Genomic DNA, 16,368 nt, shown 5'->3' on the forward strand with positions numbered 1-16,368 from the left:
TTACCAAGCTCTTCAAGCTCTGAGGTCATTGACTTAGACCGCAAGGTCAGTGCAGTGGTTGGAGCTCGCTTAGGAGGTGGTGGGGCTTTGCATTAAACAGAATGATAGACAGTATAAGTAAATAAACTTCTCTAAACCACTATATAAACATACATAATTTCTGATTTATTTAAAAGAATATGTCACATCAAATAAGGTAATATTAAATACATACATGCAGAGGAAAAACCCTGAGATGCTTTTCATGTACTGGATTTCTGTACTGTTTCTACTTTTAGCGTAGGTTGTTTGACACATCCGTAAGCTTTTATGTAACAGGATACATAGAAATAGTTAAAGCTAAATAACTGTGCACTTCTATTTTTCAGTAGGAAAAATACTTTAGTCTAGAGAAAGTGCCTCCCAGCAGTTGTGCCCCACCTTCTAAGAAATGCACACAGCTAAAAATCTCCTGGAGACCAGCCAACCTCTGCCAGATTAATTTCAGAAATCTGAGAAATATAAGCACATTCACATCAAGATTCACATTTTCTTCATAGTTATGGTGAGAAAACAGATGATCCTCAGAATGAACAAGACCAAGTAAATCTTAAAACTTCAAGGCAATCATTTAGCACAGAATCAGCATTTGTTCTAGGATCCTGATAATAAACATTTCCGCCAGCTTCAAATGTAGCCAGACCAGACAAGATATTAAAATAATACATTCCAGAGGTCGGAAAGGGGAGTAACTTCAGAAAAGATTACGGCAACATTGGTAGGAAAGCTGGAGATGTCCAGTAAATAGAAATGGCACTAGAACACCAGGAAAAATTAAGGATTCTGAAGTGTCAATAACATACACAATGCTACACTGATCTGACTAAAGGTGACAAAGCAATCTGAGGACAAGAAAGCATGAGAAAGGGAAGTAGACAATTGTCTTCTCATATCACCCATATACAATATATAAGGATCATCCTTCTGCTGTTAAGCTCCATCATCCTCTCACAGAGGTTTGAGCAAAAGTATGTCACGAGAGCACAAAAACATAGCTTGAGTTCAGTGCCAGACATACCGCACATACTACAAAAGTGCTACATATATTAAATCCAGTTTGAAGTCTGCTCTTGCCCGACAGGAAAAGCGACAACAAATTTTTGAGGGAAGCTGCACCCTCAGCAAGTTTGCAGACAATGCCAAGCTGAGTGGTGCAGCTGGTACTTCACAGAAGGAAGAGATGCCATCCACAGGGACCTGGACAGGCTTGAAAAGTGGGCCTTCCAGTACTTGGAGGAGCTTATAAACAGAAGCAAGGCTGACTACTGACACTATCTGATAATGACAGGATAAGGGAAAATTATTTAAATTTTAATAGAAGAGAGGAGATTTGGATTAGATATTAGGAGGAAATTCTTTAGTCAGAGGGCACTGGCACAGCTGCCCGGAGAAGTTGTGGGTGCCCATTCCTGGAGGCATTCAAGGTCAGGTTGGATGGAGCCCTGGGAAGCCTGATCTGGTGGGTGGAAGCTCTGAACACAGCAGGGGAGTTGGAACTGTATGATCTTTAAGGCCTCTCCAACTAAAGCTGTTCTATGATTCTAATACCTTCCCAGAATAGCTTTTACCTGAGCATATTAAGCATCTAAGATAAAACAAATAGTGCAAAATTCCTTGCTTTTCTTTTCTTTGTGTGGGGGGTTGAAGGGTGGCGGTGGATATAGAACATTGCAATTCTTAACAGAGCAGCTCAGTCTTACTTTATACATTATCACATACTGTCCACTGAAGACAATGTAAAAAAAAATTAGGCTTTTAAACAAAGAAAAAACTTTTCCATGTTTGTACCCAGAAGACTGTTTTCCAAAGTCTTGCAGCACATGATGCTATATTAAACTCTCCTGGAGCTGCTGCTTTCTTGCTAGCAGTCACGTGGCAGAAAAAGAACTTGTGCACGTTTTTGACTTCTAGGAAGAGGAGGGAATTCTCCCTGGTTGGAACAAGCCCTCCACTTTGAATTCTTCTAGAATGATTTGTTGATTCTAATATACTGTTTTTCTATCAGAAATTCAGTCTAAATATATTGCTTGCTTTTCTTAATCTTAGAGTTCCTTTATAAAATTTTGAAAAAAATGTACATTCTCAGTAAGTCCGAGAGGAATCAAATTAACATCAAGTATGTTTGGAATTAATTAATAAATGATAATCTGTTCTTTGTGGGTTTTCTCCATCAGTACTGCAAGACACTCATATCAAGGAGTTTGACTACATCTTCAAATGATGTTATATAAAAGATCCACAAAGATGAAATTTCATGACAAGCACGACAACGGAATACAAGCCCTTTTTGTCACAGATGAATGCATAAGTAAACAGTATTAAATTACTCTAAAATAAATAGCAAAAGAGTATTACAGATTTCAAAAGGGAAATTTGTAAATCAGAATTGTATCCATATCCTATTTTCTGTGGAGCAAGACTGAAAGGATTCCACTAGGAACAGAGAAAAATGTACCTTTCTTTCTAGCTGTGTCATCTGGATCAAGATTCCTTGTTACTGTGACAACCTTTAGAACTAGGTGATTGCCCCCTTGTCGGATCATATTCACCACCTGCCTGTGGCCAACTTTCACGACATTCTCATTATTAACCTGCAAAGACAGAAAATATTCTTTTAGATCAAAAAGTCAAAAACGCCTTTTCTTTCAGTTATTAAACCCAGAAGGTAGAAAGAACAGGAAGATACAGAAGGTCTAATTGCTATCTTTTAATGAAAACATATTTAAGAAACAGCATATAGCTGACATGATAACAGGAAAAGAAATACACAATTAATTTGCTTATGATTATCAGTTAAGACAACAAAACATGTAGTGAGTTTAACCACGTTTTCCTTTACTTGTTTTATTTGCTACAATTACTATGCCACAATTCTGCATTTCATACACTAAAATATTTTCTGAAAAGATAGTCATTATTCACCACGGCATTAGGCACAAATGTCTGTATGCATTTCTCTGTCTAACATAATGAAGGAGATATTTATAGTTTTTCCTTTCAGATCATCCAGGAACCAAATTTTTCACTCCTAAAATGAAATTCCAGGTTCAAGAGGCATCCTTTTATTTGAGGCACTCCTTTCCTCATTTCCCAGAACTTTCCTTCTGCAAGTTTCTAGAAGGATCTGATGTTTGGGAAGCAAAGGCAACAGGGTTATAGCATTCCAAAATAATTTAAATGGAAAAAGATGAAACCCTGACCAGCTATTATGGTCACGCCAATTAAACTTTAAACTGCATTCCACATTAAACTCTAAAACATAGAATCTCTAGGTAATTCTTAGTACTGCAGCATAATTTCTTTTGTACACTTCTTTCTGTAGCAGTTATTCTTAGGCATATAAGAAAACATAGGCATAAAAATCCGTAAATAAGCATGGATAAAAGTCATTTATTTATACAATCCAGAAGGAGTCACTGAAAGTTATTTGAAATCTGAACAATTGCAGCACATAATTGCAGCCATGTGTTATTTGAACATAAAAGATATTAAGGAATAGAATCACTGAAGAAGAGATGCTGCCAGAATACATGCTAGGAATTTGAACTTTATCCAAAGCTCAACTGACTCAGTTCTATTTCACCGAGATCACTCAGTGCCTTCCAAAATGAACAGTCATTTTCAAAGTAAGCGTTTTTAGCCTCCTCTATTTATTCTGACAGGCTGAGCATCTCACACTCTTAAGAATTTACAGTTTAGAGCAAAATCTCTCATTAAACGTTACTGCCACTTAGCAGAACTGCAAGCACTATTTACAACTAGAAATCATTTTTTCATCCATGGAAACTCACTTTTTTCAGGTTTTAGATGAGACATGATTAATTACAACAAAATAACGTCTTGGAAAACCATATTTTCTAAACAATGCAGCAGTTAAAGGTCTCAAAGCATTACTCGTGTGCTGTCTGTAAGCCTGAGATGCCTTTTGAGATGCTTTTTTAATTTCATCTAAATTGACGTAGGTGTAACACATGCTGAACATCCAGACCTGTTGAGCAGGCAAATACGAAGTTCTCTCATTCTGTAGGTGGAGGATATAAAAGAGTATTGATCTGAATAGGACTGTTGCTGTTTTGTTTTATTTTACACCTTCTTAGCATCTGGTGCTTAACTCCAAGATATGGTGTTTATTTAGCTGGACCAATGGCATCTACATTTAATTTCTCTAAAACATTTTATCAAGAATAGTTACCCTCATACTTCTGAAATTCTTCCTAATATTTAAACCTAAACCACGTAATTTAATTCTTTCCCACAGTTAAAAGGTTTATGTAATTCAAAACTAGAGATTGCATCAACTCTATTATTACTGGAGTTAAATTTTAAGTCTGTATGGATTAGAATATATCTCCTAATGCTGTCAAAAAATAGGCAACTCCAAATACATCAGAAGTTAATATTAATCAAACATGTACACTTCACTAATATAAAGTGATAAATGTGTAAAATGATAAACAGCTTATGCAGCATACCATCTGTTCACATCATTATGTGCAATGATATTTAACATCTAGAGCAAGAGCAAATATATATGACATTTTTTTAAAGCTGTCTCTGAAACAGAACCTCTAAATGATTGCTTACAGCAGGTTTGTTTAAAAGGTACAGTTACAAAAACTAGTACCAAAAAGACTCCATTTACAACAATAAAAATATCAATGGGAGATCTGAAGATCACTTAAAGAGTTTACAGACGTATTTGTAAAAACAAACAAACAAACATGAAAAGATAGGAAATCAGCAGAGCGATACTTTGTCTTCACTATGTTAAAAAGCTCAGTGGGTAAAACTAGCATCACTACAAAGCAACGATAAAAACAAAATTGTCAATAGGAACTGGGATTTCAGTGCAGACTCTTTTAACCTTCTTGAATATTCTATTAAAAAAGCTAAGCGACAGAAGAAATGGACACTAGATAGTATCACACGCGAGTTCTAGCAGGTTTGTTTGATAGTTTCAGTACTTTTTCAAGTATGAATAATTTGATGATACTTTCTTTGCTTCCACTTTAAGCTTTGGCAGTGGAGAGATGACTACTGCATTTCATTTAGGTTTGTAAACAAGCTGAAGAAGGTAAATTTTTATGGTCAGCAACACACTTAGATATCCACTGCATGTGCATTTGGTGTTAAATGGGATCACAGTCTTTGAAACATAACAAAAAATATTTTTGCTTTTAGTGGCAAAGTGTTTAGAAGGGTGCTCCATAAAGAAAAGTTAGTTTGCAGACACAGGTTTTTATCTCTCCCTCTTCTTCAACCGAATCTTTCAGCATATTTTCTGTGATCTTTCACTGAAAAAAGTAAAGTTCTTCTTTCACTCCCTTCGCAAAACTTTCTTTTATAGGACTTTGTTTCCTTTCAAAAACAGGTAAAAATATACAACTGTATTATAGAAATAGTTATGTGCTATGGCTGGTTCCACGCTAGATCATTACCAGCTGGTCATCCAACAAGCCAAATGTCCATTTCCAGATGTCAGGAAAACCCATAAGGCTTAATATTCTTGAAATCTAACTCTATCATGATATGGTTAAAACCGACCAGTGAGCAAGAAGTTACTGGGCCAGTTTGAGGATTTGAGAAATTAATAATGAAATAATATGTACTCACAGAACTTACATCTTTTATAAAAACTTATATCTTTTAAAATTACCTAAGTAAAAAATCCGACCTTTCAACATGAACTTGCATTTTTGGGGATTTTTTTTTTTATTTATGTATGAAAAGTTTTTCACCTAGATGCCTTCACCTATATTTTCACTAATATGTCACCTTTTCCACTTTGTATAATCAATGCACACCAGTTTTTAAGATCAGTAGAATGCTACAAGACAGGAAAATTATGACTTCAGAGAAAGCTGGAGACAAAAATGCGAAAAATTCATAACAGCTAAATTTTCCAGATAATTTACTAGTAGTGTGCAATACATTGTATTTCAATGTCTTGAAATAGCATCAGCCACATGAATTATAACATTGCTTTCATGTACCATATGTGACTTAACCCTGATGTTGAACAGCCAATGACAGCAGGGGATAGATGGTGCCACCCAGCCTTTGCCCCACATGATGCACCGCCACTAGTCAGCTTACAGCTAAAGGCAGTTCAAACAAAAGAAATGCAAGCAAAGCAATACTTCTGTTGGTGATCAGAATTTAGGGAAGATACAGGTGGACCAGTCTGCAGTTGTAATTGGAGGTACACACAGGTGGCTATTCTAGGTACTTCTGGATACATTTAGGACACTAAATTTTCAGAGAAGACAGCAATTGACACTCGTCATCACCTCCACATGGTTATGTGGTTTCATCCCTTTCTTTTGGCTCATTAAACCAGTTATTCACATCCTTGCCATTTAACGGGTTTCTACGATAATACAAAATACTTGAGCATGAGCTACTCAATTCCCCAAGACCAAAAACAGTGCTCTGTGTTTCTTCTCCTTTTTCCACCATTATGACTGCAGCAAACATGTACCTGCTCCCTCCAGCACCCTCTTGGAGAACACACAACGTTTCAGCTCTGTGGGGCTGGCATTCAAGGTGCTCACTCACACATGCTTAAAGCTCCGAAATAGAGACTTTGAACAACGATGACATTCCTCATGCACAAGGAGCTTTGAACACCACTAATGTGAAGTTCTATCTCCAACATGAGTGTTCTCTCAACAGATAATCCAAAAATATGGAGTACATCAGAGACAAATGTGGCCATCCTTACTATCTTTAATATTCAAGACCACTCTGACTTGATCTTACTGAGCATATAAACTGCAATCTCTGAAACTCATGAAAACTCAATAAAGATAATGAAATTTTATTTAAGATTAAAGAATGATGTGGTCTCCAGTTGGGTAATCATTTTTTCTGTGAGAAGTAATCTCTACAGGAAAGAGCTCTCCATGCAAAGAATGATATATGAACACCCATGACATTAATAAACTTTTCTGGAACTTTACAAAGATAGAGATGCTTCTGTTCAGGCAACCTTATAATCTTGATAATGTGTGGGATAAGCACACAGGACTGAGAATGTCAATACTTTATGAATTGAAGGAAGTTTAGAAAAGGATTAGGATATGCTAGAAACTGTTTTACAGTGAGTCTGAATGGAAAACAGAAAAGTCACTTATGGCTGATATCAACAAATGTACTCTAGCAGTAAAGATGAAGATCAAACTTTCATGAACACCCTCCCTCTCCAAGAAATGTGTCTTTCCATAACTTAAGGAAAATTAAACAGTGGATTATTCTTTACAGTACTCACCTCACACAGAAGCTACTACTGAGTAAGTCTATTCTTTTGTCAATATTTGATTATAAACAGACTCTTCACCATTTAAATGCATGTATCTAGCTTACTTATATGAACAAATTTAGGAGAGTGAAGAAATACTATTATTTAAAAATATGGAATTTTGGAAAGGAGCACTGTTTATGTACCTCCTGGAGACGCTGAGGTAGATTTTACGAATAATGGCACAGGCTGCACAGAAGTCCTTTTTCTCCCCTGAAATGTATAACCATGCAATAGGTTGAACAACTAAACTGAAACAAAATAACCTGTACATTGTAGGATAGCAGATGTATGAGCTGGAAGATATTCATCAGAGCAGCCTTCCCGTAGGAAGGTGCAAAAGAAAAAAACGCTATCAGACAAAGAGACCTTTACAGATTCTGTTCTATTATTAAAAAAAAAATCAGAATTTCTTCAGTGCATCATGCAGCTTCCTAACCCTTCCACTATCAAAACTTTCTCTCAGCGGAAAATGTAATCAGTCATTTCCAATGGTAACTAAGGAGGCAAAACCTGATCATTTTGCTCACAGTGACCACATCAATGGTGGTGCAATGGTGAATAAATCCACCTTACAGTTTCAAACGCTTCTCAGAAGCTCTTCCCATCCATTGGATTACTTGAGAACACAAATAAAAAGTACGACTAAACCCTATGACATATAGTTACGAACCCCAGCCTACAGTTGTGGTTCTTTTTTTTTTTTTTTAATAAATCCACCATTTTTGTAAACTTAACACGCACTAATCCAATTACAATAGATGCCAGCCAAACAGCATACAAGTAGTTTTGCATGCTCAAATGACACTTTTGCATTTCAAGTAACCACACAGATGTGTACATGACGCTGTCTGAGCATGTGACAAACCAGTACAAATTTACCACCTGTGAAGTAATCTTGTCCTGTAGACTAAAATGTGAGACAGACAGTGATCGAGACCATCTTTGGGAACCTATTCATTATGAATTTGCCTCTGTAAACCAAAATATTCAAAAAAACTTAAGCAGACTGCTTCAGTCTACTTGGCCTCAGCTATTAATTTGTACAAGTCCTGAAACATGCATTGAATCATATCTGGAATATCCCCGAAAAGTACCTAATGCAAAAAGGAAGTTAGCTGATATCCTGATCTCCAACACAAAATTCTCTCTGATTGTTATTAGTAAGCGACTAATATTAGTATATATTAGTACCTGACCCCCTCTAATCTAATTTAGTGGAAAAGATGCTTCAAAGATGTTATGCATTCTGTTGAATGCACTAGAAAGGGCAATATAGTAAAAGCTTTACAGAGCCTGGAGAAACTGCAGCTGAAATACTGCACAAGTAGATTTTTAATAGTAATCCACTTGCTCATAGATTTGCCTGGATTGGCGGCTGTAATGCATGGAAGGGTATAAAGAAGAAGGAGGCAGGCTCTTCTCAGTAGCATTGAGTAACAGGACAAGAAGCAGTGGCCCCAAAATTTAGTTATAAGAAAAAACCGGTTTGCAGTGTGAGAGTGGCTGAACAGTGGAACAGGTTGCTCACGGAGGTTGCGCAGTTTCTGTCCTTGGAGATCCTCAAAGTCCAAGTGGGCACTGTGCTAGGCAGCCTGCTGTAGCTGACCTTGCTCTGAGCAGGGAACTGGATCAGGTGATTGCCAGTGGTGCCTCCTAGCCTCAACAATTCTGTGATTCTATGGGGTGCCTTCCAAAGAAAATATATCATAGGGAAGTACCTACAGCACTGCAGAAAAAGAGATACATATGCATTACAGGAAAAGTATCAAAATCATTAGCAGCATTACCACAGTACAAAATGCTTTGCATAAGCTCAAATACTGTGGAAAACAAGAAGATATAAGATTTCTAAAGGAAAACACCCTTGGAAGATACTATGTTTTGAGGTTTTGTGTTTCATCCTGTTACCATAGCCTTAGGATGCAGTTGAGGGAACACTGTGTCTTTTCTCTTTCAGCTGTCATGGCAAGAAAGGTGCACGGCATAGTGCCCACATCTAGCCAGGGCAGCAGGATGGGCTGAAACACCAATAGGGCTGGTCCCTAGGGCTGCTCCAGCCATGCACCAGACTTTTCCTGCAGCAGATTTAGCAGTAGAAAAACTGTTGTTTTCTGAGTTGCAGAAGGAACCTGGTCCCTGCCTGGAGATTGCTGAGCCATGCTGTTGAGGGGAGCTTTAGCCTGCATCTCATCATACCCTCACGTAGCACCAGTACTGCTAATCTTCAGCTGCACTTAGGAACATCTATTTCTGATAGAAGCATGGGAACGAAGAGACATCGCACAACATAAACTCCAGACTCTTCTGTCGTCATGGCAACTGCATCACAATTTATTTCTTAACATTAAACCAAACTCCCTCTTGGAACTACTTGGAGTTCTTTTCCTTGTCATTCCAGTTAGACCCAGAACCTCTGACAATGACCTTGTTTTTTCCAGTGTCCATCCTAGGTTTATGTGTGACTTGTTTATAACCATTTTTTTTTTCTTACTCAAACTGCCAATAGCCTAAATGACTATTTACTCTATACTTTCCACGTATTCTACAAGCAGACTGGGTGAGAGTAATTTCATCTCTTCGCTAAACAAGAATTTTAATAATCTATTATAACAAAGGATCTAAAGCCTGGATTGAACACAACAGCTGACCAGCACTTCAAAACCTTCAAGTTTTGATTGGTGGTGGTGGTTGTAATTTTTGTTTGTTTGAGGTGTTCCTCACCATTCAAACTACCTTATAAAGATGGACTTCTGTTCACTTGCATTTCACCTAACGTACATTGCACCCATAGAGCTATTAACACATAGTCAGTGGAAAATAGGACTTTAAGTTCAGCAACAAAATATTTGATCCTAATGTTGGTTAAAAACTGTAAAAGCACCGATCTTTTTCCAGAATAGTTGTGAATTTTGCACAAGTGACAACATACATATACATGCAAATATACAAATATAAGAAGAAAACACAGTTGAGTATTCTAACAGAACTCCTCTTACTTAAATTAAGGGCATTTATAAAACAATCCAGCCTCACTAGAAAAACAAAGTAATTGAAAAACGTATCAACATGGTTACTCTACAGCATCTCATTTTGTCCCACTGAAAATATTGCCAAGAAACACAAAACAATGGTAATGTTTCTGCACAGAATCCAGTGGTTACATTTGGAGACAGAGCTAAACAAACATGCTTAAAGAAAACCAGCAAAGTTGAGGGGTACTGTTTATCTCTTACCCATGCCATAATTTGAAAGGTGGACTCATGTAAAACTAGCATTTTAATCTAAAATTTTTGCATGTTTTTGTACCTATACTTGAACTGAAATGCGTTAAAAGTAAGCAACTACTGTCCTCGTGAGACTACATTATACAGAACATTTAAGCATCACTCAATTACTTGGACCCAGGCCTACTAAAAATAATTGCCTCCATTAATCAGTACCTTGGTACTACTTTGAATCATTTGGCTTAAGTCACATTCCTTAGGAGAGGTTCAATTAACGTTATTGCAGTTGATTGAACTGCAGTGTAATGTAATCAATTAAATTACACTTAGAATGAATTTGTCCAATGGCTTTCAGGTGTGAGAGGTGGCAGTTTTTCATGTGATAACTTCTCCTAGGAATAAAAACAAATTAATTCTGCACATCTGTTTTGCGCTCTCATACACACACCTGAAAATGTTTCCATTTCCGAGGAACCTTCAGAAAAGTATTACACCTAGTGGGTACATACTGATATGAGGCAGTACAAGGTTGTGATCTATACTTCATATTTCAACCTGGTTAGAAGAATGAGTATTTAATGGCTTGGGAATGTCAAAGATGAACAAAAGAAGTCCAGTGGTTGTCTGAGCAGGTCTCTGACCACTTCCCAGTTTCTGCACACCCAGAACAGTTAGCAGACAATATATTAGACAGGAGGTCTGGCAACAAGCTTTAGAGGTTCATAGCGAGAAAGACTCAGAGCACAACTTAAGATGCCATCTTCTTTTTTCCCCACCAGCTCCTCCTCCTCCTCCTCTTTCCTCTCCAGTGACCTGATAAATACACGCCAGAGCCAAATATTCCATTTGGCTGGCCCACAATGGTCTTTAGGATGGGGGCGGCCTAATTTAACCGCTGAGGTTGGGTTTATTACGTGCCTAACCTCTTGCCCAAGTTTTATTGTCACTGTATTTAGTTGTTATTCTTTGTATCTTTCTAGCATGCACTTACTTTGTATCCCTGAGTTCCACTGGCACCTGACATTTTGTCCAGCTTGTGGTACATTTGCTTCTGTTTTTCTTAAAATAAACTCCATGATAATAAGCTGTTAAGTAATTTTTTTTTTTTTGCAAATTCCCATGCTTCTCAAAAATATGTTCTAATTTAAAATTCAGAAAATTTAAATGGAGTTTGAAGAGCAACAGAGTATCCTAACATTAATTCCAGCTACTACTGTAGCCTATGTGTTATGATACACAGCCACCTTACCTCTGAGTACTAAAAATAGCAAACTAGAGGTCACCCATATAGTAATGAAACATCTCTAGCTTATCTGCCCTTCACAGATGAAAGCATGCATGAAAATCCAAAACTGCTTAACCACTGCAACTGGCAGCTGCTTTCACCTCATTTCTCTGACATATCCATTGTCATCCGTGTCTGCTGGGGTTGGTTTTGAGGTCAAGAGCAAACTGCTTCTTCATATAAAGAGAACAAATACAATCCTAGCTGCATATTCAGGCTGCTGTTCTGCAGTAGAAAAGCAAATTTAACAGCCTTCTCACCTTTGCTTTCCCCTGCTGGCGACCCATCCTGTACCAGCTTGCTGCTTCCAGCAGTCACTAATGCTTTGTGAGGCCCTGCTGGCAAACTGATTTCAGAAGAGAAAAAAGGAGTCCAGTTTTAATCCAGATCACTCTGTGGATTGGTTAAAGTTTCATGGCTTCAGAACCTCACTTTGAGACCTGCCTGCCAGGCCCAGTGGGAGGAGCAGGCCTGTATTCATCTGACAAGCCCTAGTCAAGCATCCTGTTGGTGGTGCTGCATGAGCATCTGCCCCTTTGCACCTGTTGGATCTTCCAGGATGGTTCTTTTCCGGGCCACACAAAACAACAAGATCCATTTGGGATAGACCGTGACTCTAAGCTGGGCGTATTCTTGGAGCTGTTCACAAGAGTATGTGGGGACAGGAATAGAATTGTAAAATCATAGTAGGAAGAGACCCACAAGGATCAAACCCAACTCTGGGCTCCACACAGGACCACCCAAAAATCAGACCGTATGTCTGAGAGAATTGTCCAGATGCTCCTTGAACTCCAGCAGCTTGGGGCCATGACCATTGCCCTGGGGAGCCTGCTCCATGCCTGCTGCCCTCTGGTGAAGAACTTTTTCCTGATATCCAGCCTGACTGTCCCCTGTCACAGCTCCATGCCATTCCCTTGGGTTCTATCACTGTCACCTGAAAGAGGAGATCAGTGCCTGAGCCTCTGCTCCCCTCATGAGGAGCTGTAGGTGTCCATGAGGCTTCCTTTCAACCTCATATGTCTTCTCCTCTAGACCCTTCTGCATCTTTGCAGCCCTCCTTTGGAGGCTCTCTAATAGTTTCAGGTCCTTTTTGTTCTGTGGTGCTCAGAAACGTGCACAGTACTCCAGGTGAGGCCACACCAGTGCAGTGTAGAGCTGGACATTCCTTTCCCTCAACTGGCTGGCAGTGCTGGTCCCGAGGCACCCAAGGGTATGGTCAGTTGTTGGCAAAGCTACACCCTGAGAACAGCACTCAGCTGCCACACTCTGGCTTATGAAGTGACTAAATGTTTTGGACCTCAGTTAAATAATTCTCAACTCCTTATAAAAACATGAGGTTATATTCAACCCTAAAAATATATCCTTTTCAAAATCAGGAGCATGGTGGAATTATGCAGGTACTAAGAAGACAATGGATCTTTATTTGAATTCTGAATGAACCACTTGATAAGTATTTACAATAGGTAGAAGATAGCAGGCTCAGCCCTTCTATTTTTAAAACTGCATACCTACATTAAAGGCCATTAGGATTCTAAACTACGTATCAAAATACAGATCTGCTCATAAGTGTTAATAATGCAGTCTAATATTCCTTTTCCTGTGTTAAGCACACATTATTCTGGCAACACAATTTAAAGTTAAGCATTATGTATGCAACGTAAACTGATTTGCTCATACATTCCAAAGATTTTCAGCTAAAGCCTTTACAGAGATTACACAGATATATTGACGAAATGTGTTATCATCAAGTATAGATAATCTGTATTTCCTCCTCCTACAGTCACTTTCCAGAAAATGCATCTGCACTGGGAAGAATAAAAAGCTACTGCTCTTTTAGTTCCCTTTATGTAGGAATGCCTAATCTTACAACATACAGAAGTAAATATTTCTTATGACATGTTAGAATTCACCGCGCTCTGCCCTAAACTCAATCGCTTGAAAGTTTTTTTAGAGGGCATGCATCACATTGTTAAAACTCACAAAGTGTTTAGGCTAGGATGTATATAATGGCATTCGCTATAAAACTTAGAATAAAATACAGTAAAACATTTCTGAGAGTGAAACTTGTAGACAATTATTTTGTCTTTTGCAGATACAGACAAAGAAATAAGAGCTACAGAATAGAGCTTTAAATAAGGAAAAATGAATGTAAGCTAATATTCCTTGTTCAGGTATGCAATACAATGACTGTCTTTATGAAAGACCACAAGAGAAACAGAAACCTTAACAGAAGAAGCTCCAGCTTGATTAGAAGCACAGACAGTGCCTCATAGTAAAGACACACAGTGCTTCACAGTAAAGTGCGTTTTACTTCAAGTCTGTCTTCAATAATTAATGTTGGGAAAGGAGCATGTTTTTGCATGTTAATACTTACTAATGCATTACTATCTATATGGACAGGTTTTTTAATTTGTCAAGCTACCAAGCCCGTGGGCAATACCAAGTCTTGCATCATTTGTTGTTCCAAGACCACTGCATCATTTGGCTGTTGTTTGCCCAGTCAAATCACGCAGCTGACCTGAACTACAGAAAGGCATCCTTTCAGTCAGCAAAGTCCTGCTTTAATTAACTTTATCCAAATACTCACTGACTTCAATAGCCTTATTGATTAAATACAATACAGTCAATGCCTGTCGACCTCAGTCCTAATGGCCTGAGCTATTCAAACTGTAGTAACTGATGCAAATTAACCAAGCAATTTACAGGGTTGGGGTCTGGATGGAAAAAAGTCCTTAGGGTCTAAATAGTTTGGGAAAGAGCAGCCAAGGCAATCTCTGCGCCAACTGCCTCCTTGTACCAACATCAAGTTCCATCATGTTTCTAACTGTCTGTCCACTATTAGTGTTATGATAGTCCTTCTATTATAGGAATTATAGATATTATAGTCTTTCTGCTACCACTTCAAAGAAGTAAAGTCCGAATTTACTTACTATGCATGAAGTATGACTTTTTTAATCATCTCAAACAAGAGTATAAATACAAATCTTCTATGTTAAGAAGGAACGATTTACTTTAGTTCGTGAACAACCATCTTGGAAGTACAACAGCAGACTCCTCAGCGCATTTTATCATAGTGGATAAGAATCACCAACAAACCTTTCATTAACTTTATTTGTAAATACTTAGAAGTAAAAATCTATTTTTACTGATCTGATGACTCATGGAGCATGAGGAAATTTTCTGGCCTTTAAAGCAGCTCCACCTAGCCTACACAGAATGCTAGTCCTGAGGCAGCATCATTGCAAGTAAAAGGCAAAACCAGTTGAGCAGTTTCTCCCTCATGCATTGCTCCAAGTCTGTGGATGCCTGCAGTGGCAATAAGATGATGCAGCCTGTCCTTTAGAAACATTTACTTCATAGCAACATGGTCAAATTCTGTACCAAAACAGGTGGGAAACATTTCTTTGGAAATGCTTTTTTTCTACCTAGGTGTCCAAAAGGAACACAAAACTGCCCTCCTCTTTCTTTCAACACCTAAAGTTAGCAACAGAATTGCCTGCTTCACAAACAGAAGTTGGCTGTGCAATGTATTGGATGAATCAGTGCTGTTACGCACTGGACTGACATTTTAGGAACACGCTTAATAGCTATAAAACCATATAAAAATGTAGCAACTCATCAGAAGCATATTATTGAAATAGGCATGCCACAGAACTGAACGTGGACATGAAAGAGAGGGAGACAAACGAAGCACAAGTGAAAATAGCACACCCTTTCTATTAGAAAATGACAGCCCCACCTGTAGCAAAAGTAATTTTGCAGAATTGTTATCAATTTTATTTTCTGTGCACAAAATTAGAGCAACCAAAACCCAGATAAACCTGGTTCAAGATTCAATCTTTTGGAATGTGAAAGAAGTCTAAAGCAAGCAAGGACAGATCAGAAAAGGAGCCTAGGAAATTTGCACAACAAAGGAAGAATAGACAGGGATAATGTTGACATACACTAAAGAACAATGGCTCAGTGCTTTCAGAAATAAGGAAGAGTTTAACATGCAGTTAAACACCAAATATTATCTAAGCCCCTTTAGATCTTAATTGCTTTGAACCAAGTATGGTAGAATTTAATTAGTTAAACAAGTTCACATGCAAGGGTTTAGAACTTAAAGGCACGGTGGAAAGAACCAATAAATCAAAAGTTTTTGCCAGAGAGGTGGTGGAAGTCCTGTTCCCTGAAGACATTTAAGGCCAGGCTGGACAGGGCTCTGAGCACCTGATCTAGTGTAGGTGTTCCTGTTCATTGCAGAGGAGTTGGACTAGATGATCTTTAAGGCTTTCTTCCAAACGAAACAATTCTATAATACTATGATTCTATGAAAAGTATTTTATTTCCCACAAAATCATAACTGACAAAAGCTGTTAGATGCCTAGGTGATTTGCACACTACTCTTGAAAGCATCATATATACCTTCATTGTGACTCTGGAGCTCAGATTCCTGTGAACACTTGATGTGCCAAAGCTTAATCCTAAATCATAATTCAGTGAAGGGCCAGGCAAACGCTCCCTCCTGACAGCAA

The 16,368-nt window shown here is 38.1% G+C and overlaps 1 protein-coding gene across 11 annotated transcripts in view; it reads right to left on the reverse strand.

Annotated features, from left to right (window-relative positions):
* The window catches only part of SHANK2 (SH3 and multiple ankyrin repeat domains 2), a 344,725-nt gene that overhangs the window by 39,711 nt on the left and 288,646 nt on the right, over positions 1-16,368 (reverse strand). For 10 of the 11 annotated variants that reach the window (XM_021402182.1, XM_021402180.1, XM_021402178.1 and 7 more), the window contains 2 exons: positions 2,495-2,630; positions 5-85 (listed from right to left, as the gene is read on the reverse strand). In XM_021402182.1, coding sequence (XP_021257857.1) covers positions 5-85; positions 2,495-2,630 — 217 coding nt within the window. The remainder of the gene's footprint in view (positions 1-4; positions 86-2,494; positions 2,631-16,368) is intronic. The other variant, XM_021402185.1, reaches the window with a different exon arrangement.

This window comes from Numida meleagris, chromosome 6 (assembly GCF_002078875.1).
Source record: "Numida meleagris isolate 19003 breed g44 Domestic line chromosome 6, NumMel1.0, whole genome shotgun sequence".
NCBI classification, from domain to species: domain Eukaryota; kingdom Metazoa; phylum Chordata; class Aves; order Galliformes; family Numididae; genus Numida; species Numida meleagris.